Here is a 27,367-nt window from a genome sequence, read left to right on the forward strand (position 1 = left end):
GCTGCCGGAAAAGGGGTGGAGACGCACTCCGCTTTGGGAGGTTGCCAAGAAACCTTCTGGGTGGGGCTGCAGGCAGGATTCTCCAAGTCGGCTTCTTTGTGTAGACATCCACCCCGCTCACAACACGGCCATCATGAGCAGTGGGGAGGACTTTTTCCTCCTCAGCTCTCCACTCCCGTCCCTCTAGAACCATGCTGCCAGGGCCATGCTGCACGCCCTGCTGGCACCCACGAACGCTCTTCACGCACTTCCCCCAAAAGCAAGGGGGAAAAGGCAGCACTGTACCAGCACTTTCTGTCCATCATCAAAGATCTCATGAGGAATATTTTGCCAATGAGTAGGGCAGGTCACCCAGCCCTGTGAGATCACTTGGGGCACATAGGCAGGAAGCAGGCGACAGGGCAGCACACAGAGTAAAGTCAAAGTGGTGGTTTCTCCTGGTAGACTAAAATCCTCTTCTCTGGTATAGTCTGTAAAGCCAGCAGTGACTGGTTACAAGTCCACGTAGTGTCTCTGAGTCACTCTAGGTGCAATCTGCAGCCCTTCTTGGCATGGCAAAGGTCAGCAGACATCAGGGCAGAACAACAAAGCAGAGCAGAGGTTCCTAGGAACAGTCAGCACAGCAAGATGGAACAATCCTTTCAGTGCAGCAGACTTTACTCCAGCAGAGCTTCTTCCAGGTCCCGTAGTGTACTCCCAAAGTGTGCTTCAAAAAAGTGGGGTCATAGCCCCTGTACTTATACTCTGAGGCCTGCCTTCCAGAAGAGGGGAGAAGGTTCCAGCAAGATCTGGTCAGTCCCAGGAGTTTCCCTCCACCCTTGCACTGACTCCAGACATCAGTAAGGTGCACACAAGCCCTTTGTGTAAGGGTAGGACACAGCCCATGCAACTGTTAAGAGTCAACGCCACTCACTCTACCAGCCCAGGAAGACCATTCAACATGCAGAGGAACACAGATGCAACCCTGTTACATCCAGCTCTCCCTGTGTGATGGCTGTCTGGAAAGTATGCACAAGCTGACCTGTCACTCTGGCCTAAACGCAGATTCGAGTCAGGCTGCAAAGCACATAACACTTGAGAGCACAGAGAAAAGCCCACTTTCTAAAAGTGGCACCTCTAAAATAGTAGTAAAACATCCACCAACACCAGTAAGTGTGATTTTTCACTACCATTCCAAACATACCAAACATGGCAGCGCTACTCCTTTCAGGGAATTCCCAATGCAAACCAATGGGAGGAGCAGGCCTCACAGTAGTGAGAAACCAAATAGGCTATTTGTCACTACCAGGACCTGCCTCACGGCTAAGGCACATGACCTAACTTGTACCTAGACAGCAGCCTGCCCATAGGGCTATCCAGGGCCTACCTTAGAGGTGACTTATATGTAGTAAAAGGGGAGTTGCAGATGTGGCAACCCTTTTAAATGCCTCGCCACTGTGACAGAAAACTCTGCAGGTAGGCCCTACAGTGACAGAGGCCTGAGCCAGGTTTAAAAGGCTACTTCTGTGGGCAGCGCAATCAGTGCTGCATGCCCACTAGTAGCATTTAATTTATGGGCCCTAGGTATATGGGATACCACTGTACTAGGGACTTACTGGTAAATTAAATATGCCAAACAGGTGTAACCAATTATATCAAGTTAACAAGAGAGAGCACATTCACTTTAGTACTGATTAGCAGTGATAAAGTGCCCAGAGTTGTAAAGCCAATAAAAACAGGTCAGAAAAAAAAGGAGGAAGGCAAAATGTTTGGGGATACCCCTGCAAAAACGGAAAGGTCCAACAGATAGTAAGGGAAAAAGGCAATTTATTTTTCTCAGTAACTTTGAAACTCATAATTTGTGATCTCCTGCCATTAGCAAAGATAGCGAAATCTGGACAGCCACCTCGGCTACTTTGTCAATAAAAGCATGGCTTTTGTCGTTGCACCATGTTCCCTGCCAAATTAGGGATTCTGACTCGGTAGAAGTCTTCACAGAGATATACCATGTTCTAACTTTGGCGCTGTTACGCTACGCAAGACTGTTGGCAGCCATATGGAATGCTGCAGTGCTGCAGCAGAGGATCAAGGGAAACCCAGACCCTGAGGGTTCCACCAGACTGTTGCTCCCCCCTCTGCACTGCGCTACATCGCACCAGGCTGGACACTTCCGCTGCTTTTCTAATACCTCCTCACTGCGCCGACCACCTAGTCAAGACAACAAGTCTCCGTAGCATCTGGAGGCCCTGCTGCTGATGCTGTGGAGGCAGGGGGTGGATCCCCTCCTGTGCTCAGCTCCTGCTTGGCCACTCCTGCTTGGCCATCTACTCTGGCTACTCACCCAGGGTATCTTCACTAACACGTCTGGCCACCAGTGACTGGATGAGAACTGCGATGGTTGAAGTGAAGAGCCTACAAAGTAAATGTTCCCCACGTCACCCGGACTATAGGGAGCTTGGGCTGGGACTGCTGGGTTGTAACTAAGTAGGCAGTAAAACAAGTGGGAAACAAGCATCCTAGCTTGGCCTCCAGTAGGTCTACCGTGGTTCGAGGGGAGAAGGTGGTTAGTGATAGAAGGGGCCACTCTAGGTTGTGGTGCAAATTGCTGCCCCTCTTCCCCTTGCTTGTTGCTGCCAGCCACCACCCTTCTCCAGACCCTGCAGTAGCTCCTCCCATTTCACAATCCCTGGAAGGAGCTGACCCAGTAGTAGGACCACACAGAACACAGCATTGAGCTCTAAGAAAATTTCAAGAAAGCAGCACTACCGCCAGTGGCAACTAAGAGCAACTTACAGCTAGGAGTGGCAATCAGCAGAAATCTCAGCAAAGTCAAGTACAAAAATAGCAGGAGTGAGTACCAATTGAGAATCAACACAAACAATCAGCACACTCGTGGCCCGATATCTACTTTATCGGCACATGGTAGCTAACAGAGGGTGTGTGGCTATGCTGCTTCCCAGGTCACAGGAACCAGGTAGCTTGCTCCCCTGGCTGAACTCAGAAGGGCAATTTATTATATTCCATCAGTATGCTTGCGCCCACTTCTGCCGCCAACACCCTAACACAAGGATCAATACAGATAGGGCATAGCGGCACTTCCCAGACTGACCCTTTGTACAGATCCTCAGGCAGCATGACAAGGCAGATGCAGCAAACCAGCAAGGTCCCTGCATGCAGAAGCGGCCTGATTGGTGGGTGCAGCTTGCAAGCCAGGAGCACTGTGCAGCGCTCATCTGAAGCAACCACATTCCCCATGGTCCTCAACTTCGACAAGCAGCTAAGCCAACTCCATAATAGAAGGAGGTATTGCATGCATCTCACTGCCTCTCTTCGGTGGTCAGGCCCACACCTGCCATGGACCCGCGAGTAAAAGCAGAACAGAAGCAGGTCACAGCCTGCCTCACACCCCACTTGTTGTGGCCATGCCCCCCTTTATAGACATTGAAGTTCATAACAACTTTCCCACGGACTTTGCATGGGCTAAGGTGGCAATGTGGCTAAAGTTGGACCAATGTTCAGGTATCTGGCAATACGCCCACTGTTAGACCTGGCATTTCTTGACGTGATTACCCCTGACTTTTTGCCTATACCTCCCCTATTTTTGATGCTGTGATGGATTGCGTTTTACTGGCTTAGATGCTTTGGGCACAGTGTCAAAGTGCAAGTGCTCCCTGTATAAAGTGTTATGGTAATTAGTTGTCCATAATTGGTATATTTGCCTTACTAGTAAAGTCCCTAGTAAAGTGCACTATGTGTGCCAGGGCTGGTAATGCAAATGCTACTTGTGGGCCTGCAGCACTAATTGTGCCACCCACACAAGTAGCCCTAAATAGAGAACTCAGACCTGCCATTGCAGTGCCTGCGTGCAGTTTGCCAACTGCCATGTTGTCCTGACAAGTGCACCCACTTGCCAGGCCTTACCCTTCTCTTTCCATGCACATCAGACATCCCTATGGTAGGTCCAAGGTACCCCCCTGGACAGGGTGCAGTGCCTGTGAAAGGTAGGACATGTACGGAGGTGTGTACCATGTCCTGACAGAGAAATACTCTCCATTTCATTTTTCACTGTTGCAAGGCCATCTTGCCCATAGGACAGAATGCGGAAGACTGTGTAATATGTTTCCAGCCTATCTTGCCATGGGCTTAAGATAGAGAGGTGAAGTTTAGTGTGCCTTAACTCACAATTTAATAACACATCTGTTTGTGAAGGTTTTTTTTTGCATTGTGTGTTTAGAAACACCTCTTTTAGAAGTGGCTGGTTTCTTTGTTCGAAGAATTTTGTGTGTCTCTGCCTAGTTGTGGATTGACTGTCTGGATTTGAATGTGATAGGATCTGGGAAATGTCTTGACCCAGGGGAGGAGTAGGGGACAGCAACAGGCTGACCTGCATCTGGAGTGTAGGGGGGAGGAGTAGCCCCTGGAGGTGAAGAGGCCTGGGCTGCTGTCATACAAGAATGGCTACACCTCCTGCTGAGTGATTGAGGAAGCAGACCCTCACTAATCAAAGGAAGAAGGTGTCATTGGCAGGGAGACACACTGAACTGGTTTGAACAGGGGTCAGTGTCCCCCTGAACAAAAAGACTCTAAAGACATTTAGGGGTATAACTATGAGAGCTGAAACCCCTGAAGGTTTGACTGATCAAGACTGAAAAAGATTGAAACTACTTTGTGGTCAAGAGGAACCTCTGCCAAGGAAGAACAGCTGAAGAGACTGAAAAGAAGGACTGACCCTTGATGTGTGTTATGGGGCTGGCCTGCAGCTTGCTGATATAACTAAGGAGAGGCTAAGGGACTTTGCTGTGTGCTATGTCCCCCTTCTTGAAAGGACTTTGCTGTGTGCTGTGTCCTGCAGTAATTTGTCCACAAGGGCCCGAGGAGAGCTGGCTCCCTGTTGTGGAAACTCAGGAACATCAAAGTTTCATGTGTGTCTCAGCGGCGCTGTGTGCTTGTGCTTTTTGCAGACTGGGACCTTTGTAACCATTGCCCCGGGACTGGGTGGCACGAAACCCAACCGAGTCTCAGTGACACTTTGTCCTTGTGCAGCCTGAGACTGCCGTTGGGGTCCGTGGTGCTGGTTGGAAAGTGCCCCATGACTGCAGTGCCCCCACAGCGTGAATCATCGTCCATGCAGCTCTGAAGTTGTGTGTGGCCCGAGCCGTCATCGTGACTGAGGCTGCGGATCAAGATCACCACCGCCGGGCCGAGCCGCAACGTTTTGAAGGATTTCGTAAAGATAAGGAAGTCATGAGGTAATCATGATCATTGTTCGCAAGAGGAATCTGGCCAAGATCATCAGCAACAGAGAAGGCAGTGCTGTAACCTGTCCAGCTACAGCATCGCCTTGCATCGGAGGTGCGTCGTCATCGGAGCGCCCAGCAGGACGTCCGATGAGCGGGGTGAGAGAGAGTGCGAAGCAGCGCATCCCCAGGTTAGGCTTGGACTCCGGTCAGGAGCCGCAAACATGTGTGGACTGGGGAGGTGCGCAGGAACAGTACAGGAGTGCTCCCGTCTCTCTCCCGCTGCATCGTGTTGGACGCTCTGAGTCCTCGACCGGCCCGGACCTGCCCAGCACTACCGTGCTGCCCTCGGAAGTTCAGGACTGTTGTCTTTGATTGGGGTCTAGTGGTGCCCGTGCTAATTGTGCTGATTGGCCTGTTATTATTCCTGCAATACGAACTGCCTTATTACTTGCAATAGGGATTGAACTATTCGTGCCTTACGGACTGCCTGATTACGTGCATTGAGGATTGAATTATTCTCGAATTACGAACTGCCATATTACTTACATTATGGAGTGCGTTATACTTGCATTAAGGAGTGCGTTATACTTGCACTATGAACTGCCCTATTATGTACATTGAGGATTGAATTATTCTTGCATTATGAACTGCTGTATTACTTGCATTATTGAGTGCATTATACTTGCATTAAGGAGTGCGTTATACTTTAATTACGAACTGCCTTATGTGCATTGAGGATGGAATTATTCTCGCATTACAAACTGCCTTATTATGTGCATTGAGGATTGAGTTATACTTGCTTTACAAACTGCCTGATTACGTGGATTGAGGATTGCATTATTCTTGCATTACGAACTGCCTGATTACTTGCATTGAGGGTTGCATTATTCTTGCATCACGAACTGCATTAGTATTACGAAACTAACTGCATTACGAACTGCATAGCATTGCATTAGGACTGCATTTGAACATCGCAAACTGCTCATTAATACCGCAAGAACCTACACGTGGTTGTTGACCTAATAACCAGCCAAGTGAAATATTACAAATACGCATGTTGGATTTTTATCGTTTGGTCTTGCCATATTTTTCTTCTTGATAAAGATACTGCTATTTTCATACATCAGTGTGGTGTCCATTTGTGGTGTTATCACTGTGTTACTGGAAGTGTGGTTGCAAATACTTTACACATTGCCTTGAAGATAAGCCTGGCTGCTCGTGCCAAGCTACCAGGGGCTGAGCAGGGGTTATCAAAGAAGGTGTCCCTCCTTTCCCTGACTAGAAGCAAGGGTCCCTATTTGGACTAAGGTAACTGCCTCAGCCAACTAGAGACCCACAGTTCTAACACCCACAGACTCCAAGACACGTGCAATTAGCCATAGGGGAGGTCCAGCCAACTGCCACAAGGAAGAAACATGGCAGAAAGAATACCTCTCCTGCACAGGCAACGAAAAGTGTAAGCTCCAAAGCAAAGCCCAAACTTCGAGCCAATGAAGTTCCTTTTATAGACCTCCTAAGTCGATCAAAGGAAACAACAGGAAATCCGGGAGCACTAAAAAACTGACTCCCCTCATCATCAAGCCTTTTGTATCCTCAAAACAGCCAAAAATCTACACAAAACTCAATTTCCTAAATGACGCCAGAATGCCACTTTCCTCAAGTAAGGTACAGCTCAGGGGCAGCAAATCCTCCCTAATATTTCCCCTCCATCTGCATCTGACACCAACATTAGAACAGCCTTGGGCCATTCCTTGCCTGGGACCCTCGACCAACATCCTATTCCATCCTTTGATCAACAGCTAAGTATCTTTGAAGAATTCTCACAAAACAGTGACATTTAAAGCTGGAGACTGACTGGGCTGTCGACCTCCCAAGGATTGTAGATCTTAAGCCCTGCAGTTCACACAACCGCTATGGAGAACTCAGTGGGAGCTTTCCCTGCATGCAATCAAGCAGTGGAACCAAAGGCCCCCACTGGTCAAACATGGTCCCATAGAGAACCCCAGTTGCCTCTACCATTGTAGGCAACCTTAACAACAATCCAAACCCTTTTTCCTCATCTGACCACCTAGGAGCACTATTTATAGACCCTCCAGAGCCAAAGAAGAAGTGACACTCTCTTACCTAAAGACAGCAGAATGGGAAGAAATACCGGCAACCTACGCACAGGTGAACAACTACTTCGGTCCCCCTGTAACTAAGTCTCCAACACAGCCCTGAAGGCAGCAAATCCAAGGTAAAAAGGGAACAACATCTATTTTTAAATAACATATGGGAGACTCTCTTGAACACGGAACAGCTAGCCACAGAGTTTCTGCAGTACCAATTGAATAAGATGGATATCCAGCTCACACTTCTAAATACCCTGGTCATCTGCATAGCTGGGATTGAGGGCAAACTAGGGGATCTGAACAAATTGTCAAACCCTACTAAAATGTTGAAGGATCCTATTACTGGCCTCAAACAAAATCCAACAACACAAAGGGACAAACTAACAGGGGCAAGCCCCCCTCGGGGATCATACAGGCCTCCCATCTACCACAGAAGGTACTAATAGGAGCGACAAAAAAAACAACAGTCAGCAACAGGCTCAGGGTTTGTGGGGGACCCGAAATAGTCAGCATCAGAAAATGGAGGGCGAGGCCTAAGGACAGCCCAAGACCTCCTGACGCCATATTGGCAGAAAGACCCTGCACTCTCTCAAAAAGATCAATTTGGGGCCAGTAACATAAAGAACAATGCCAAATATAGACGGACACAAAGGAGACAGGGCAGGAACAAAAAACATCACTGACCAAGACAGTATCTGCCCTTTCTTTAACCCTTCAGTAAGATTAGCAGGAATGGCCAATCAAGCCTTCCGGGAGGATGAGCAGTATGAGGGCAGCGCCCATACTCCCAGAAACCAATACGGGCTGGGCAACTAGCCGGCCGCACCAAGCTCTAGTTCTCTTGATCCAAACTAACTGGATATATGGTCTGAGGAGCTAACCAAAACAAACATCAACCCCAGAGGGTTCGGCATCACCGGAAGCAGCTCCTGTCTCACCCACCTTCGATTGTCCCATAAACCCACTACAGATAATCCAAACATTCGTAAAGGGATCCACATCTAAGATGGGTATCGCAAACACCATTGAGTGCCTGCTCCCCACGTACAGAGAACTGAAGCACCAGCCAAGCACTGGTCATGATCCATTACTCTCCACTCATACTCTTCAAAAAATTTACTTAGTTAGAGGACTTCCAAAAACCAGTGTTGTTGGCAAAATCTCACAAGAAACCGTACTGAACTTACATCAAGGCTAACAGGAACATGAAACTCCATGGAGCACTACCGGGGATCATCAAAATGACACCATTGTACTTATCTTCACCCCAGAATACATCTCCAGGTGGTGCCACAATGTCTTAAACAGAGGTAACATCCTCCAACTGGTAACAGAAATCACAGAGCTACATGACCTGAGCTCCAAGGACCTTGTGGCAATTCAGTTCAAATGTTTATGAGAATCCCCAGGTGAGCTACATTGAACACATCTGGCATGGCAAAGAGAGTTGTCACAGAAGGGCCTACCTTCGGAAGGTAGGGAATAAAGATCACCACACACAACCATCCAGGATATACTTTGCTCCTTCTACCACCAGGCCAAACAACAGGGTCAGCCCAGGTGCAGAGGAAACCCCGCTCTGTGCTCAAGGGTGCAAGGGGCCCCCGAGAGAGAAGTTTTTGCACACAGAACCACTGGAGATCAGGGCAAACTCAATTTGAAGATCCCAATAATGTTGCACCGGTCATAGTGAGAATAATCAACCAGGAGCGTCCCGTGGAGGTAAGAGTGGTGAGGCGATGGAGCCGGGTTGGGGGGCAGGGGAAGGATTTGACAGACAGCCACGAGGGAAAATTAAATAAATAATTAACCAGAATTATATGGCTAAATTAGGTTATGCAACATCATCGTCCTGCAGGAGACTTGGCTGGCTGACCCTGTTTACATGCAAGGTTACACAAACTTCTCATTCCCAACTGTGAAATGTGTGTAATTTGGACACCTCTTGGGGGATCTTGCTACTTACATCTCAATTGCAAATAAAGCCACTGCACCAGCACTAGCTGTCCAAATCCCAGGCATGTAGGCAAAGAAATGCACCCTATCTATCAACAATGCAGAAGTTGATGTAATCTTCATTAACATCTATGTCCATCCAAAGCCAGGCTAAAGGCTGCAGGAAAATAGTGCAGGAACTAAAGGCTAGCAGAAAACGATGACTCCACGAACTTTGTAATATCAGTGGATTTTAACCTGCACTTACTAGTTGCTTCCACTAGCGACCTAGTAGTAGACCAAACTGTGCTTTGGGAGATACCCATTCAATTAAAAAATACACCTTGACGTCGAACTAAAATCAGGTGCTGTTCGCTGGATGAACTTGAACATCTAAGTCTTAGGGCCCTCAACAGCAGATTCTTATGTGATAACCCACCAGCAGCTACATATCACTCCATTAGGCCAGCATAATTCTGGATTACACATTTATAACCTTACCCCTATTTCAACTTGTTCTCTCTTACCAAATTATAGACAGCACTGGTAGTGACTACGTCTTGCAGGAGGTACTCTTCTCTCCAAATATAACCACTCTGAAACATTTCATAGAGGCAATGGATAATACTTACACCAACCCTCCTGTTTGCCTTCTTATCTCAAAAACCCTGAAGGGCCTCCAGACCCTCCTAGACAGTTTCCATCGGTTTTGCAATATTAGAGGGTTGACCATCAATACACAGAAAACAAAGTTTCTAACCTTCAATCCACCTAAATCATTTAGGAACCCTCCCTCACTAAATAGCGTCCCACTAGAGAGGGTCACCACCTTCAATTATTTAGGTATTCGTATTTCTGATTCTATGCTTTGGAGACCGCACACGCAGAAAATGCTCTTGAACCACAAAAGGGTGGTGGGGGCAATTTTAAAAGAACATCGCTCTTCATCGAGCAGACCAATTGCCCCCGCCCTTATAATTTATAAGGCTAGAGCAGTAAGTTTGGCACTTTACGGTGCCAAACTGTGGGGTTTTTCCAACGCAGATCAAATTTCCTGATCGGAAAACAAATTCCTGAAAGATTTAATGATGCTCCCCCAGAGGACACCTACCAAGCCCCTAGTATGCGATTTAGGCTGCCACTCGCTTGGAGACATAGCAAGATTACGTCCACTCCTGTTGTGGGCCCACTTGTGGCGGACACCAGGACTACCTAAATATGCAGCGGGCTAGGGGAGGTAATGCATATGGATGGGTGGCACTGGATCGTCTGGCTAAAAGGTGTAAAAAAACTTCTATATGATCTTGATCTCAAAGAGGTATGGCTTAATAGAACCTCTCCACCTAAAGCAGAAATTAAGAAGGCGTATTGGCTGTGGGTTAGTAAGAACGACCTCCTTAACCCCAAAGCAGGCAGGCTCACAGAGGAGTTTATGCAGCATAATCATTCCATCTGTCTTAAACCCTACCTAGACCTAATACAAAAACCATACGACAGAGCTTTGTATTTTGAGTTTAGGGTAGATATACTCCTCCTAAGAGAGTTGAATGCCCAGTGGAAGCCACCTTATCAAACTCCAGCCTTTTGTCCAAGCAGCGAGGCCACCACTGAGTCAATCGCACATTTCATGTTCGCTTGCCCAGCCTATAAAGTGCCAAGGGGGCGCTGGCTGAAACCATTCTGCAAGGAGCAGGGTACCCGTAGCCACCAAGTAACATTGCGTATTTTTTTTTAAACATCTTTTTATTGAAAGAAACAGTTCCATCATAAGACACGTCATGGAGCAGTGAAAGTACAGTAGTGGTCTACCTTAAATCCAGTGCGTCCTATAGCCCGACCCCCTCCCCTTGGCCCTTCCCCCACCCTCCTCACCTTCCTCCCTCTTTCCCTCCCCTCCTTTCCTCCCCCCCACCAGAAGTGGAGAACAAATCCGAGCCTAGGTCCACTACCTCCCTGAAAGGAAGAAGCGTTTGCAATCCGCGGGCAGCATCCCGCAGAGGAAAAGGCCCCATTACTAATCCTCCGAGTCGTCCAGCCACTCCCCTCTGTACCTCCTCCGGGCCTGCCTGATCTTTTCCCATTTTTTGGGGCAGCCCTGACTATTGTATATGACCTTTTCCGCCCTTTGGCACCAATCCATATCTCGCTCCCATCCCTCTATCGTCGGTACCAGATCACTTCTCCAGAGACATGTGATTTTCCTCTTTGCCACCATGCTTGCAAAAGCCAACCATACCTTATCCCCCTTGGGCCACGTTACCTCTCCCGTGACTCCCAGAATATGCCACCTAGCCTCCAGTGGCACCTCCGCCCCTACCACTTCCTCCATTATGTCCTTCAGTCTAACCCAGTATGAACGAATTTTAGGTCAATCCCAAAGGATGTGGAAGAATGTGCCTTCCTCCCCGCACCCTCTAAAGCAGAAGTGTGATGGTGCGAATCCCATTTTGAACTGCACCGTGCGTGAGGTGTAGGACCTGGGAAGAATGCAGAGCTGCACCAAGCGAAATCTCACTCGAATCGCCACTTCTCTGGGGCACTGCAGGGTCTCATTCCAATCATCGTCCTCTAACAAGCCCAAATCGGATTCCCATTTTCCCCGCAGTGGACAGAGTGTATCTGGAATATTGTTAATGAGTTTCTTATATGTGAGTGATATAGCCTTATCAATCATTGGATCCAATAGCAGCCTGTCTTCGAGTGGGGCATTTTCAGGTAGTTGGTCCCCCGGTGATAGATGAGAGTATATAGCATGTTTAAATTTCTGATAATGGAGGAATGCACCATTCCCCATATGAAATTCCGACTGTAGGGCCGCAAATTCCGCCACTTGCCCCCTCTTCCAGACATCTCCTAACAGATCTATGCCTATCAGGCTCCTTTGGCGTAGGTCTCGGAGTTGTACGACTTCCCTCAGGAAGTATCCCTTCCATAAGGGCGTCTGAGGCGTGAGCCTCCTTTCCCAACCAAGTAGTTTTGTTGCCCGCTTCCATATCTGGACCACCAACGCGGTCTGGGGAGGCAGAGGCCGGCCACGACGAGTCCTGGAGTAGAGGGCCGCCAAATAAGTATTTGCGCCCAGGGCCATGCAGTCCTCCCGATATGCCGGTTCCTCCTGCGGGGCAAAGACCCACCTGTTAACGTTAACCAGCTGTGCTGCCCAATAATACAGGCGGATATCAGGTACTGCCAGTCCACCCTCATATGGACCGCGCTGTAGTTTACGAAGGGCAATCCGCGGACACCCCCCGCTTCACAGAAGGGACCGCTGCTTTGCATCCACCGTTTGAAGACATGATCCGGGATCATCAGAAAGCGGGAGCTCTGGAGCACGTATAGCAGTCGTGGCAAGGCCATCATTTTAAATAGCACAGCTCTGCCCATGAGGGAGACCGGGAGGGTCCGCCAGTGTTGCACTTCACTGTGCAAGCGGTCAAGTTGTATCTGCACAATGAGATTCAGACGGCGTAATCCATATCCCTGAGTAGCGAAACGACTCCTGCCAAACCAGGCCCTCGCAGCCGACCACTGCGGGCAATTGGGGCCCTGTTAACACACAGCCTAGGGATTTGCCCCAATTGACACGGTACCTGGAGTACTCCCCAAAAGTGCTTAACATAGCCATCAGTCGTTGTATCGATTCCGTCGATCTGCGAGTGTACAGCAGTATATTGTCGGCATAGAGAGATATACGTTCTTCCCAACCGCCTTTCATTTTTATCCCCCACACCCCAGGGTCCATCCTCACCCAGTGCGCCAGTGGCTCTAGTGCCAAGGCAAAAAGGGTCGGGGACAAGGGACAGCCCTGTCTCGTGCCGCGTCCCAATCGGAACTCACGGGACATGCCCCCATTAACTCGGACTCTCGCCAGCGGTCATCCGTACAGCAATTTCACCCAGGAGCAGAAATTGTCACCAAAACCAAGTTTCTCCAGTACGGCATAGAGATAGCGCCATTCGATACGGTCAAAGGCCATATGGGCATCTAGGGAGAGCAGGGTCGCCGGAACCCCACTGGGCACGGCGGCCGTCTGTAGCACCCCAAACAGACGGCGCAAATTGAGTCTCGTGCTTCGGTGGGACATGAAGCCCGACTGGTCCGGGTGGACCAGTAATTGGATCACTGCTCCCAGGCGTATAGCAAGGATCTTCCCCAGGACATTCGTCTCATAGTTAAGGAGGGAGATAGGCCTGTATGAGCTGCATTCACTCTGTGGTTTCCCCACTTTATGGATCACCATGATCGTGGCCAGTCGCAGATCTCTCGGAAGTTGCCCCGCTTCCCGCGCCTCATGGAACATATTACACCTATGCGGTGCAACGTGGCTAGCCACACAACCGAATGCTTCAGCCCGAAACCCGTTGGGCCCGGGAGCCTTCCCTGTCTGCAGGTACCCCATGGCGTCTTCCACTTCCTTGACCGTAATGTCCGCCTCCAGCACATCCCTATCCGTCAACTCAAGCAATAGAAGCTGCAGGGGAGACAGGAAGTCATAACATTCCTGGTCATCACGAGACGTATGCGATCGGTAGACCTCCTCATAATAGCGCGCAAAGTCCTCCGCTATGGCCCTGCTCGTGGTACTCACCGACCCATCCGGGTGCCCTATGCTCGGTACCCAGCTGCAGTCCCGATCTCTCCTCTCCAACTAGGCGATCATTTTGTTCGCCTAGACGCCCGTGCTTGTTCAGTCTGGAGATCCCTTATTTCTTTGCTGAGTAGGCACGCCTTATGCATTCTAACCCGGTCCTGTTCTGGGAGGAGCCCCATCTCACTGTCCAGAGACAAAGGTTCCGCCTCCAGGCGCTCCACCTGTGCATTCTTCTCCTTACGCCTCCGCCCCACCTCAGCCTGTACAAAATCCCTGGCCACAGTTTTATACGCCTCCCAGACTATCCCTGGGGAATCCACTGAGCTACGTTGTCGTCAAAGTATTGACCTACTCTCTCCTTGAATCGCTCCTGAAAGTCCTTTCTTTAAAAAGAAAGGAGTCAAGCCGAGGTGGGACGATCTAATCTTGGGTGAGACCCAACAACTGGACCCCCACCGGCGCGTGGTCCGAAATTCCTCTAGTTCACCACAGAGCTCCTGTTATATGCTAATTTTTTTCCTGATCTATTAAGGTGTATCATAAACAAATATGTTGAATCTGTTCCTTATTGAGGTTTTATTCAACTCTTTGCACAGATGAATATCATGGTGACTGCACATAGGATCACATTTCCAAATATATTCTGACTCAGAGGTGCCAGATGGGCAGTTTCTTTCACTGTCACCTAGAGCCACAGCTTGTAAAAACACTTTCATTGCCATAGGGCTAAAATACATTTTGATGGTCGCCCACTAAATCCTGGAACCTCCTGAAACTGTCACACCTCTACTCCATCCCACAGTTCCCTCATTTAATTTCATGTTAAAATCACCTATCAGTATGCTGTAGCATTCATATAACTTTGCCATTTCTCTTTGACCCCACAAGGTTTATGCTCAGTAGTAAGATAGCAATTACAATATTCTTTCAATGAAAACCCCACTTGTTTTCCATGAAAAGATTTCATGAACAGATTATTTTTATTCACATTTGCATCCTAGGAATTATGAACCACAATGGTGTGGATCCTTAATATCAGTAGTACTACATATCTAAGCCATATCATATTTATTTTGCAACATCAAACTTTAAAATATAATTTACTTTAATGTTGTAGCTTTTAATATCATTTTTAGGAACTGGTGTTTATAAATATATATATATATATATATATATATATATATATATATATATATATATATATATATATATATATATATATATATATATATATATATATATATATATATATATATATATATATATATATATATATATATATATATATAAATATCCATCGTAAAAAGGTTGCCCTGAGAGGAGACGCCACACGACAGGAGGTTAACACCATTTATTTGAGGCAAACACAGTTCAGTAAGCGTGCAAGCTCCCCCTCAGCAGATTCAGAGCCCAACGCGTTTTGAACACTCCTGTGTTCTTGGTCACGGGCAAAGTGAAAGGGAACAAGCAGCAGTTCAAAGGAGTTAAATTAGAAATTCAGAGCCCCGCCCCAGTGGGCGTGTGCCTAACAGCATCTTGGTACTCGTGGTTCCCTTGATGTTGCAATAGTCCAAAAATTATTTAAAACATTATATCCCAAGTGGGTCGTGCGGGAGTTGCATGTCATGCCGAGCTGTAATTTAACTCCTTTGAACTGCTGCTTGTTCCCTTTCACTTTGCCCGTGACCAAGAACACAGGAGTGTTCAAAACGCGTTGGGCTCTGAATCTGCTGAGGGGGAGCTTGCACGCTTACTGAACTGTGTTTGCCTCAAATAAATGGTGTTAACCTCCTGTTGTGTGGCGTCTCCTCTCAGGGCAACCTTTTTACGATGGATATTTATATATATATATATATATATATATATATATATATATATATCCATCGTAAAATGGTTGCCCTCAGAGGAGACGCCACACGACAGGAGGTTAACACCATTTATTTGAGGCAAACACAGTTCAGTAAGCGTGCAAGCTCCCCCTCAGCAGATTCAGATATATATATATATATATTTATTTATATATATATATATATATATATAAGCTCCAAAATCCCAGGAAAATCAATCCTAAAGGAAGGTAGCACACTCAGGGGAGGTTTCACAAAAGATTTAATGAGGAAACCAACAGCAACTACGCGTTTCGCCTTGGGGCTTCGTCAAGTTGACACAACTTGACGAAGCCCCAAGGCGAAACGTGTCGTTGCTGTTGGTTTCCTCATTAAATCTTTTGTGAAACCTCCCCTGAGTGTGCTACCTTCCTTTAGGATTGATTTTCCTGGGATTTTGGAGCTTATCTGTTACTCGGGCACACCCCCGATTCGGCGTGCACCCACTCGCGTGTGCAACTGGTTGGTGTTTTGGAGCCTTCTGGATTTATTACTCTGTTGCACCGAGTTTGCCCTTAAAAGCCACCCTCTCTCTCTCTCTCTATATATATATATATATATATATATATATATATATATATATATATATATATATATATATATATATATATATATGTATATATATATATATATATATATATATATATTCAGTTTTATTTAACTGTTTGTTGTATTTTGCTGTGTTATGTTAAAATTAATGTATTAAGCACATGTACACCATGAAGTTTCTTGGTGCTAAGGGAAACGAACGGAAAATGATCTAAAATTTTAACAACAAACAACAGGACTTAGAGAGGTTGCTGGGCATACCTGACCAGCCAGGTCTTAATTTCTTTCCTGAACCACAAGAAATCAGTAAGAAAAGAGGAGAGGCAGAGAGTTTCAAATTATTGGTAAATGGTCAGAAAAGCAGGCACCACCCATCCATTTCCTGCTTCTCCCCCAGCTATGCCTGCCTGCATATGGGCTGGTGGGAGGAGCAGGTCTTGAAAAGGGAATACGAAAATACTTTGAAGACACATGTCCCTTTATGGCTGAGGTATATTGACGACCTCTTTATTCTATGGAGGGGGTCGGAGGTAAAAGCTAGGGAGTTCATACAAATGCTAAATGACAACCTTTTGAATTTGCAATTCACTGCAAATATGAGTAAAACCTCTGTAGTCTTCCTAGATGTGGAAGTGTATATTAATAATAACAACTTATGCACTAGACTCCATCGCAAGCCTACAGCTGGAAACTCTGTTCTCCACGCCTCCAGCCACCACCCCCACCACCTGATCAACAGCATCCCCTATGGGGAGATGCTGCGGATCAAACGCATCTGTAGTGACAACAAGGAATGTAAACTGGCTCAGGAAAGTTGCAAGGAAAGGTTCCTTCAAAGGGGATACAAACCCGGAATCATTGATAAGGCTATTCGGAAAACTGAAACCTTGATCCGTGACAACATCTTAGCCCCCAAAATTCCTGCTATGGCCGATGACCCTAACAGTAAATTACGAGTCATCATTACTTACAACAAACAACAAATGGCCATTAGAAAGATTCTCAGGAAACATTGGGATTTGTTGTTGAAGGATCCTGTCATAGGCAATGACTTGCTTAAAGACAATCCCACTCCCTTGATAACCTTTCGAAAAGCCAGATCCATGGGAAATTGTTTAAACAAATGTAATCCTGAAATTAGACCTCCATCCAATTGGCTGTCCAAGCAAAAAGGTTTTTTCAAATGTCTCCTATGTAAAGCCTGTAAACATGCGAAGAATGTCAAAGAATACAGTGTTCCATTCTTGCCTGACCCTGTTAAAATCAAGCGACGCATTACGTGCAAAAGTGAATATGTCGTATATGTGTTGGAATGCCCTTGCGCATTACGCTATGTGGGCAGTACAAAGTTACCGGTACACATGAGAATCCTGCAACATCTCAGGGCAATTAATAACAAGGATCAGGCTTATCCGGTAGCACGACATTTTCAAGCTAAACATGATAGTGACAATACTTTGCTTCAGTATTTTGCTGTGGATTGCATACCTCCTTCACGTAAGGGAGGCAATAGGGACAGTGCTTTGAGAGTACTAGAAACCAGATATATTCTGGAATTTAATTCCAAGGTCCCAAATGGCCTTAATACCACGGAGGACTTATATACCTGTATATAACTGTCAATATTACAACTCTCCTGTCTCTATACTGAACAATGTGTTTTACAGGTCCTTGGGTCACTTTGTGAATGAATTTACTGTATAACTTTAAAGTATCTTTTGCTTGTCAACTTGTCCCAGAATCTCTGAAGTCGCCTTTTTTAAATGTCTCTTGCTAGTTTACATCTTTGCGCTATAAAACATATTTGAGTATTTACTCATTTTTAAATCACCCATATACATTACGGGATATCTCTGTTATTGTACAGAGTCTTATATGTTTGTTTATTATTCTTTTCACTGTTGCACTTGTTATCACTTTATCATTTTTTTCGCCTAGACATTTTTAGGCGGCTGATAACATCGATCCTTTTATATCCCAGGACCCTTTGGCCCATTTTGAAGTGCTTGCCCACTTGGGCTATATTAACGTGAACAGCAAATTTCTAGACTGCTTTTGAAGTGAATGGATACATATATATAACTGTGGATGATCTCCTTATATTATTGGGGAATCATCTTTTAATATATCTCTATTTTATTTGAATATGTATATTTATATATTTTTATATACATGATTTTCTATTGAGATGTATTTATATACAATTTTGTATCAATGTATAGGTGTATATTTATGAAATCACTTGTAAATATTATCTATTTTAATTGTACATAATATCAATATGGAGTGTACATAGGTATCCTACTAGCGGTCTTGTCTATATTTACATTATTGCACAGTCTGTTTTCCAGTTTTATAGTGCAAATGTTACAGCTGTTTCTAATCATTGATTGCTTGTCACTTTAAATGAGGCATGGGTCCATGAGTAACGCGTCATGTGATCAAGGTCCAGGTCGGACCGAAACGCGTCATGGCGGCATACTGATGCAGGCGGAACTTTTTCTTTAAATAAACTTTAAGAAAAGCACGAAATACTGGGTCCGCGCTTGTCTATCCGAGTCCTGTCTGTCGAGTGGATTCTAAAGATAGAGTACTGGAATATATATATATATATATATATATATATATATATATATATATATATATATATTCAGTTTTATTTAACTGTTTGTTGTATTTTGCTGTGTTATGTTAAAATTAATGTATTAAGCACATGTACACCATGAAGTTTCTTGGTGCTAAGGGAAACGAACGGAAAATGATCTAAAATTTTAACAACAAACAACAGGACTTAGAGAGGTTGCTGGGCATACCTGACCAGCCAGGTCTTAATTTCTTTCCTGAACCACAAGAAATCAGTAAGAAAAGAGGAGAGGCAGAGAGTTTCAAATTATTGGTAAATGGTCAGAAAAGCAGGCACCACCCATCCATTTCCCATTCTAATTTGGAAAAGTCAGTAGATCTGACGATGTGGAGTGAAGCTCCCAAACAGGATTAGGAATTATGGCCCTCACCCAGTACATCCTTAAAGGTGATGCAACAAACATTAAATATTATTCTTTGTTCCATTGGAAGCCAGCGGAAGTCCTTTAATAGGGGCCTGACATGACAAGTTGTAGGGAGTAAATTTGTGAGCTGAGCTTTAAAGGGTTTTGGGTGGGCAGTGCTTTAAATCGAGTTCAGAAGTATTTTTATAGATATTTAGAAGTTTTCATTCATTACGAAAATATTACATTTTTTACTAATTGTAAATTTATGTTAATAGTACTTTCTTAGGTTGTTGGGTTTCATATCGGCAATGGGTAGGTAGCTTTATACTAAATTTATAAGTATTATTTGAAAGTACATAACATGTTTAATTTACCGATTTTTTTAACATATATAAAATTATATACATATTTTAATATCTTTCTTACAGTTAAATTGTATGGGGGTTTTGAGTGGGGGTTGTATTAATATATGAATAAATATCTATCTATTTTATTTTGCATTGTAAATTTTTATTTTATTTAATACTTTATAATGTTTTTAATATTTTTGCAAGATGTTTTGTTTTTTATTGCGTTTGGATATGATTTGAAAATGTTTAATTTGTAAATTATAGTATGACATTTCTGCATTTTTTTTACATTTTACATTTTTTTGTTAAATAATTTTGAAAAATAAAAATGTTCAGGTTTTTTATTTGTCAATGATAATTCATACTTTATGTGTATAAATATAATTCATTTTTGTATTTGTAATGAAATTATAAGTTTAGTATATTTTTATTTATATATTTTTCATATTTTGTTAGTTAATATTGGTTTGCCATTGTATTTCTCTGAAAATAATGGCTATTTCTAATGTTATTTTTAAATTCTATTCCTTAAATATTTTATAATGTATATTTTAAATATCACTTTTTTCATTTCCTCTAATCTTGTCTAGCTTGGAATAGGAATAGTAGATGTGATCCTTCCAAAGTCCAACACTTTGTCCAATTTGGTAACTTTAGAGTGGAACATGTAAATTTGACTCCTCCAAAAACCCACACATTCCTCAATTTTGTTGTTTGAAGTGGCAGTTGCAAATCTGACCTTCCAAAGTCAAATACTTTCAGAAATGTTGGTAAGTTTGGAGTGGGATTAGGTAAATATGAGGCTTGCAAAGTTCAGCACATTTGCTACTGTTGTTTAGGTTGGAGTAGGAAAATTTATTTTGGCCTCTCCACAGTCTAATACTTTCTTTACTGTTGCTTAAGTTGAAGTGGGGATATAAATCTGACCTCTCCAAAAACCCACCACTTTCCTTAATGTTGCTTAGGTTAGGGTGGGAATAGTAAATCTGAACCCTTCAAACACTGACACATTCTCTACTTTTGAGTAGGTTGGATTGGGAATAGTAAATCTGACTCCTCTAAGGTCCAAAAGTCTCCATAATCTTGTTAAGTTTGGGGTTGAAATAGTAAATCTAACATCTGCAAAGTCAAACACTTTCAAGACTGTTGCCTAGGTTTGGAGGTGGAATAGTAAACATGGCCCACTTCAAAGTCCAACTCTTTCCCTAATATATATATTTTTTCATAATTATTATAGAGCTTGAACTTAACTCAAAGGTATCAGGTATCAGAGCACAAGAGCACTAGTTGCGTTATACAGACTGACACATTCATTTTTGTTAGGCATGGGGAGATTGAGTGATTTGCCCAGAATCACAGAATGTTGAGCGTCTTTGTCGAGACTCGAACTCGGCTCCCCAGATTTGAGATCGGCAGCCATAGCCATTAGGCTACATCCTCTCTTATATATTGCATAAATTGGAGTGGAAATAGTAAATCTGACCCTCCAAAAAACACTCTTCACGTTCGTTATGCTTGGAGGGGGAGCAGTATATCTGACCCTCCCACAATTCAACACTTTTGCTACTGTTGCTTAGGTTGGAGTGGGAATAATACATCTTATCCCTCCAAAGTCCAACATCTTTCCTATTTTGTGTAGGTTGGAGTGGCCATACTGAATCTGGCCCCCAGAGTTCAGCACTTTTCTCAATGTTACTAAGTTTTGAGTTGTATTAGTAATCTTTACCCCTTGCCCCCAAAATATATGCATTTTCACAAATGTTAGTTGCTAAGTCATAAAACTAATTATTATTCTTAATTTTCTTACTTATTTCAAGATATTAATTTGATGCATGCACACGTTTTGATAGTGAATAATGCAGAATTAAGTTGAAAGCAACAAAATGTACACAATTATACTCACTTATGTATAATGATACTCGGATTGACAGTCACAACGTTTGTTTTATTTCCAACATCTTCATAAAAATGCCCGTTGATAGGTGGCAGATTGCACCTAGAGTTTAGAAACAACAGTTACAGATGTAAAAAAAGGAAACACCATTCATTTTCTGAAAAAATAAATTTTGCTTGCCATGTCAACAATCTTAACTTTCAGAAACCGAATGATCACAGAATTTCAGGCACCAGCTACCCTTGAAACTATATGTGTGGTAATGTTCAGGGCCAGACTGGGAACACAAACCAGCCCTGGACCAGCCTGGGGGGGAAGGAGGTGCTAGTGAGAAGCACTGCTGTCAACCGCTTTAGCGCAGCTGTTTTATTTTTACAGGGGGACGATATTGCAGCACTGCGGCAAAACTGGCCCCCAGTAACAAAACCAGCCCCTACAGCTCGAAAACGGGCCACCACCCTTCTGGCCCACCGGGAAAACGCCCAGTGCCTGCTAGAACCAGTCCGGCCCTGGTAAGGTTTTAAGAATGTGAAAATTAATTTGCGAACTTCACTTTGTTTCCTTTTGCCGTTTCATTTCCTTAGTTGTTATAATCTTGTGATTCAAATGGTAAGATAACTTTACCATCAACTGTAGGACAGTGCCATGAATCCATGCATAATTTTGTTAGCTGCTATTATTAGTTGTAATGTGCATAGGATTGCCGCCAAAATATAGCCACAAGTGGCTTAATCATCAAGACTCACACATTAAAATACATAAAAAACAATAAACGGATTCTGTACAAACATTGCACAAAACAGGATTAAGCGAAAGGGTTCTCATTATGAGCAGCCTGGTGTAATGGTATGATCATAACACACCGTCTCGCAGCATTTTGAACTATTTGCATCCTATGAACCAGATAGGCAAGTAGTCCTATTGTTGCGTGTTTATCTAGGTTCCTGATCCATACTGTGACCTTATGCCCCTATTCGGCTATAAATCCATTTATTCCCTATATTGGCATAACCGTTCAAGCGCGATTTTCAGAAAAGTCATCTCTGGCCTCACACGAACAGAGTCACATTCCAGCATAGCTCTCTGCCACTTCCTTTGCGACCAATTAGTGCAATGACAGAGCAGAAGTCACTATCTGATATTCCTAGATTAACACTCCGAGTTCTTCAACAAGATAAAAACTCAGCAAACCTGGAAATCCCCGCTTGCTGTGTTTTGATTAGTAATGGAACTCTAATGAGCAACTGATAACTATCACTTCCTAGTGACATCTTTAATTGACGTCTTATGTCCAGCAAACTTGCGTCAAACCCGGCACCTGTCAGGTATAAATATTACCAACGCTGCCTTAAGCAATGAGCTACTGTTGCTGATGCTAGCTACCTGCAAGACCCCGTGTTGGTGAATCTAGCACTCTGTCGCTGCAGCCTGCTGTCCCCTTGGTGGTGAAGCTACTGATACCATTATCGCTGCTAAAGCGCGAACGATGGTGCAGTACGCTTAGGAGCTGAACAGCCGTCCCTCTGCGAAGACATCCAGCAGATTCCAGCTGCCCGCGGACGTTGTCCCCCCTCCTTCCTCGACGCGCTGAAGAGACCCGCTGCCTTTCTCGTGCAGAGAAATCCAGCTCCGGCGTTTCCGGTCTGCCCTCGCGGGTGACTGGGATATCGAGAGTGACCCCTGAAGGAGATACCAATCCTCCATCATTCTATTCAGAGGTATGGTATTGACTAAACCCTTAGATGAGAATTCTTGAAACAAACCTTGGCAAAACCAACTTAACTTAAAGCTACTTACTTACTCCCCTTCCACGTGTTAGGCTTAGGTCAGGCACACTGGGGTAGGCTTAGTTAGAAGCACCAGTTGAGTATGTTAGCCTAATGTATATATGACTGTATATATGTTTTATTACTTTTAAACCATTGTATGGCTAAGAAACCATATCAATGCTTTTACAGTTCTATTTCGCAATACTTATCTTACTGTACGTACTTTTTATAATAACAAGTCTTGCAATTGTGGCAATACATTTCTCTAGTACGAGAAGAAAGACTGTTCAATAAATGTTAACCCTTTATTGACAAACGCCCGTCTCTCTATTCTCTACATCTCGTGAAAGTAAACTGCACTAGACTGACTGAGTGAAATACATGTCTATTGTTTCACACGACCCTAAAGATTGACTCTTGATCTGAGGAGCAAAGTTGTCATGTTGCACGGTTGTTGGAAAGCTGAATCCCTTCTTGTCTGTGCCAGGGAAGCTGATCACTTCCCATGCAGAGAAGAAAGTTTCCAGTGACCTCTGAGCTAGTTGGTAACACAACCCAATTAAGTTTAGCATAGTCAGTGGAGGCCTGGAATATCCGCAGTTCCACGTCGATACTACTGTTTATGTTATTCCAATGCGCAGGGCCTAGTGGAAAACTAGGAACTACACTACATGGCGCCCAAACGTTTGGTAAGGCGATAAACTAACGCAAGACGGTAGAGTAACTCAGTCGTGCATATTTCACACAGACCCCTTTCTCCCGTAAATACTCCAATAGACGTCTGGAGTGGGTGAAAGGTTAAAATCCGCCCGACCTTAGTAGGTAGAGATTCCTATGTAAAGCTCTGGTTTATTCAACGTTGAAGGATACAGTGTTCCAAAATATTGTGCACCTAATCTTTGTCTCCTTGGAGACCTACTCTGCAAACCTTGCATTTTTACAATGCCAGAAAATAACGGAACCCCTGGGGCCACAGCAGATGCGACTCAGCAAGGTCCCGAATACACAGACCCGGATGCTATTATCATCCCGGTCCACTTAAGAAGATCTATAACTTTAAAACTTATAGAAAACGGACTGACACCTCAAGGTGGTACAGTAATTTTCGTGATAGAGGCTCACGAGTATCGGCAGACAGAGGTATTCTATTCATGGATAAACTTTCCAGCGGTAAACGCTAGAACAAAAGAGTTTCACTATTACAAAATAGAGAAACCTCCGGAAGAGTACGCTCCTTTCGAGGAGATTGAAATTCCACTTAAATTTCAAGAGCACCTGCTCTGGTTTAATGGCGCCCTAAAACACAATGATCACATTACCAGGCTCGGTCCACTAGGTAGACCAGGAGCAACGTGGCCGGTTCTAGCCAGCTACACACCACATCCTGACATTGTAAAAATGTCTAGAGAAGAGCTGTTAGTACAGCTAAACACATTAATAAAAATGCATAGGCAATTAGTCCAATATGTAATGCGGACTGCAACAGTCCAACCAGCTGTTAATACACCACAGCTGACCCCTCATCAGGGGAACACAAATAAAATTACACCACAGAACATACAGTCATGTCTTGGTAAAACACCCGTAAAACGGGAACAAATTCCTTTCTGGTTAGCACAGAAAATCACTCAAATAGAGGCAGTATTTCCTGATACTACCCCTATTGAGAAACATAGAATCTTGACCATCTGCCTTCCTATGGGAATCGCACCACATGTGGAGGACTGTGACACTTGGGGTACAGTCTTTGCTTCCATTTACACAAAAACACACGGTGTTCCGTCTATGGCGGTAGTACCAGAAGTGCTAAAACAGATTCAAAATGAATTCGGTCCAGAGCCCGCTTTAAATCTAGGTATGAAATTACTGAAAGACTTCAAGCAGGTCTCGGCTATATTATTAGCCAACATTAAAGGAGAAGCAGCATCTGTGGCGATCCGCCAGAAGTTGAAGGAAACAGATATAAAAGATCCTGTTGAGCTTGCCAAAATCATAGAAAAATGCTATGAAGAATTAGGTAGAGACAGCTTGGGTGGGAAACCAGTAAAGCCCCAACTGCTCGAAAATCCAGAAAAATTATTTATTAAAAATAATTTAAACACTCCTAAAAAGAGCTGGGATGGAAATAAACAATCCACTCCCAAGGAAAAAGTTTTCCAGTCCAGAGGAAGGTCTCCTCGACGGAGGGAAAGAACTCCGACTCGAGAACACCAGTCTCCCCAGAGGGAGCCCTCTGAGAAAAGATATAACCTTAGAAATAGGGATAATCTGAAAAAACCTGATAGATATCAAAGTATTGATACACGTCCCTCTCGATCTCTTCCACAGAATTCGGAAAGAAGAGGACGGTCAGACCCAGGAGAGCACACCAAGTCCAAAGACAAGGAACCTGCTCAAAATAAGAAATCTCAATTTCAGAAAAAGAAGGTAGCCAGTATTAGAGTAATCAACCATGCCGAGAATACTGAGGACACAGTTGAAAAACGGGGAGTGGGCATTGACAATGTTGGACAGTGCAGCAGAAATCAGTATAGCGCGCAAGATCTTGATGAGTCATCTGGAGACAGTGGACACAAATTAATTCATTCAAGTTGAAACTGCCGACGCCAGACTTAGCGAGCCCCATAAAATATACGAAATAACATTGCGTATAGAGGGTGATAAGACTAGGAAAATTAAGGGTCTATTTTGGGATAAGCTCTCAAAAGGCTATGATATTCTGTTAGCTGAAAAAGATTGGCCCCCAGAGTTTGTCAGGGAGTGCCCTCGTGGCGAAGAAGTGATTATGCCTGCCTTCTCGAATCACATTCCGATTCACAAAAAATATACATATGCAAGGAAATGGGCAGTGGCCCAGGCACCTGAATTATATAAAAATCATGTAGGATGGGATGAGGACTCTCCTCCTCACAAAATCCAATTAAAAAGTGAACCAACTGCCCAACGGCAGTATCCCATAAAGCAAGAAGCTAAAAAACAAGTCAGGGAGATCTTAGATCAACTTGAGTACCAGGGGGTGATTGAAACATGCACCTCTCAAATGAACAATCCTTTGTTTCCTGTCTCCAAGCCAGACAATTCATATTGTCTAGTTTTGGACTACAGACACCTTAATACATGTTGCAAAACCTTTGCAGTACAAAACTCGCATAGTGCAGCCCTAATGAATAACATAGTTAGGAAAAAATATAAAACGACATTAGACATATCTAATGGTTTCTTTTGTCAAAACATTGCACCAGAAAGCAGATATTTGACCGCTTTCTCTGCATTTGGGTCACAGAAACATTCTGTCGACTCCCACAGGGGTTCAAGAACAGCCCAGGACTATTCTCAGCTAGAGTAACAGAGTTACTACAAATCTATGATGATGAGGCATTATCTTACGTAGATGATATTTATCTCACAGACGACGACTTGGATACTCACTTGAAAAGAGTGAACACCATTATACTTGGGTTCGCGGCAGAGGGTTACAAATTCAACTTTAAAAAGTCTCGAATTGCCCATCTGACAGTACTATTTTTAGGGTACGAATTATCAAGTGAAGGGAAAAGCCTAGCGGACAACTTCTTAGAGAAGTGCGCTGTACTCCAAGCTCCAAAAACGCTGAAGAATTTACAATCCATACTAGGTTTTCTGAATTTCGGGAGAACTTACATTCTAAATTACGCAGAGAGGGTTAAACCTCTCTACGAACTAATTAAACCTGATTTTAAACAAATCAATTGGACTCAAAAACACACAGAAATTTTGAGATCACTGCAAACAGACATGTTAGCAAAAACAAAATTAGATACACGTGACAACACAATCGATCTTGTAATCCGAGTCATCCCAGGAAGATGCGGATTCACGTACCTAACCTCTAATGAGGGAGAAAAGGTACCTATTTCTATTAAATCTCACTTGTACACACAAGCTGAAAAAGCATTCAGTCACACAGAAAGAACTGTGAAAGCAGTGCAAATCGCATTAGCAAATGAAAGAGAACTAGCACACGGCAAACGGATTAATATCCTTACAGCGGAATCTGCCTTCGAGGCGCTATTCAGCCCAGTAAACCTGCCTAC

The 27,367-nt window shown here is 44.2% G+C and overlaps 1 protein-coding gene across 1 annotated transcript in view; it reads right to left on the reverse strand.

The window, feature by feature from the left end:
* Nucleotides 1-27,367, reverse strand: part of ST8SIA6 (ST8 alpha-N-acetyl-neuraminide alpha-2,8-sialyltransferase 6) — a 178,805-nt gene that overhangs the window by 18,637 nt on the left and 132,801 nt on the right. Inside the window, exon 5 of the mRNA XM_086948097.1 lies at nt 21,535-21,627. Within this exon, the coding sequence (XP_086804223.1) occupies nt 21,535-21,627 (93 nt within the window). The remainder of the gene's footprint in view (nt 1-21,534; nt 21,628-27,367) is intronic.

This window comes from Lissotriton vulgaris, unplaced genomic scaffold, assembly GCF_964263255.1.
Source record: "Lissotriton vulgaris unplaced genomic scaffold, aLisVul1.2 SCAFFOLD_826, whole genome shotgun sequence".
NCBI lineage: Eukaryota > Metazoa > Chordata > Amphibia > Caudata > Salamandridae > Lissotriton > Lissotriton vulgaris.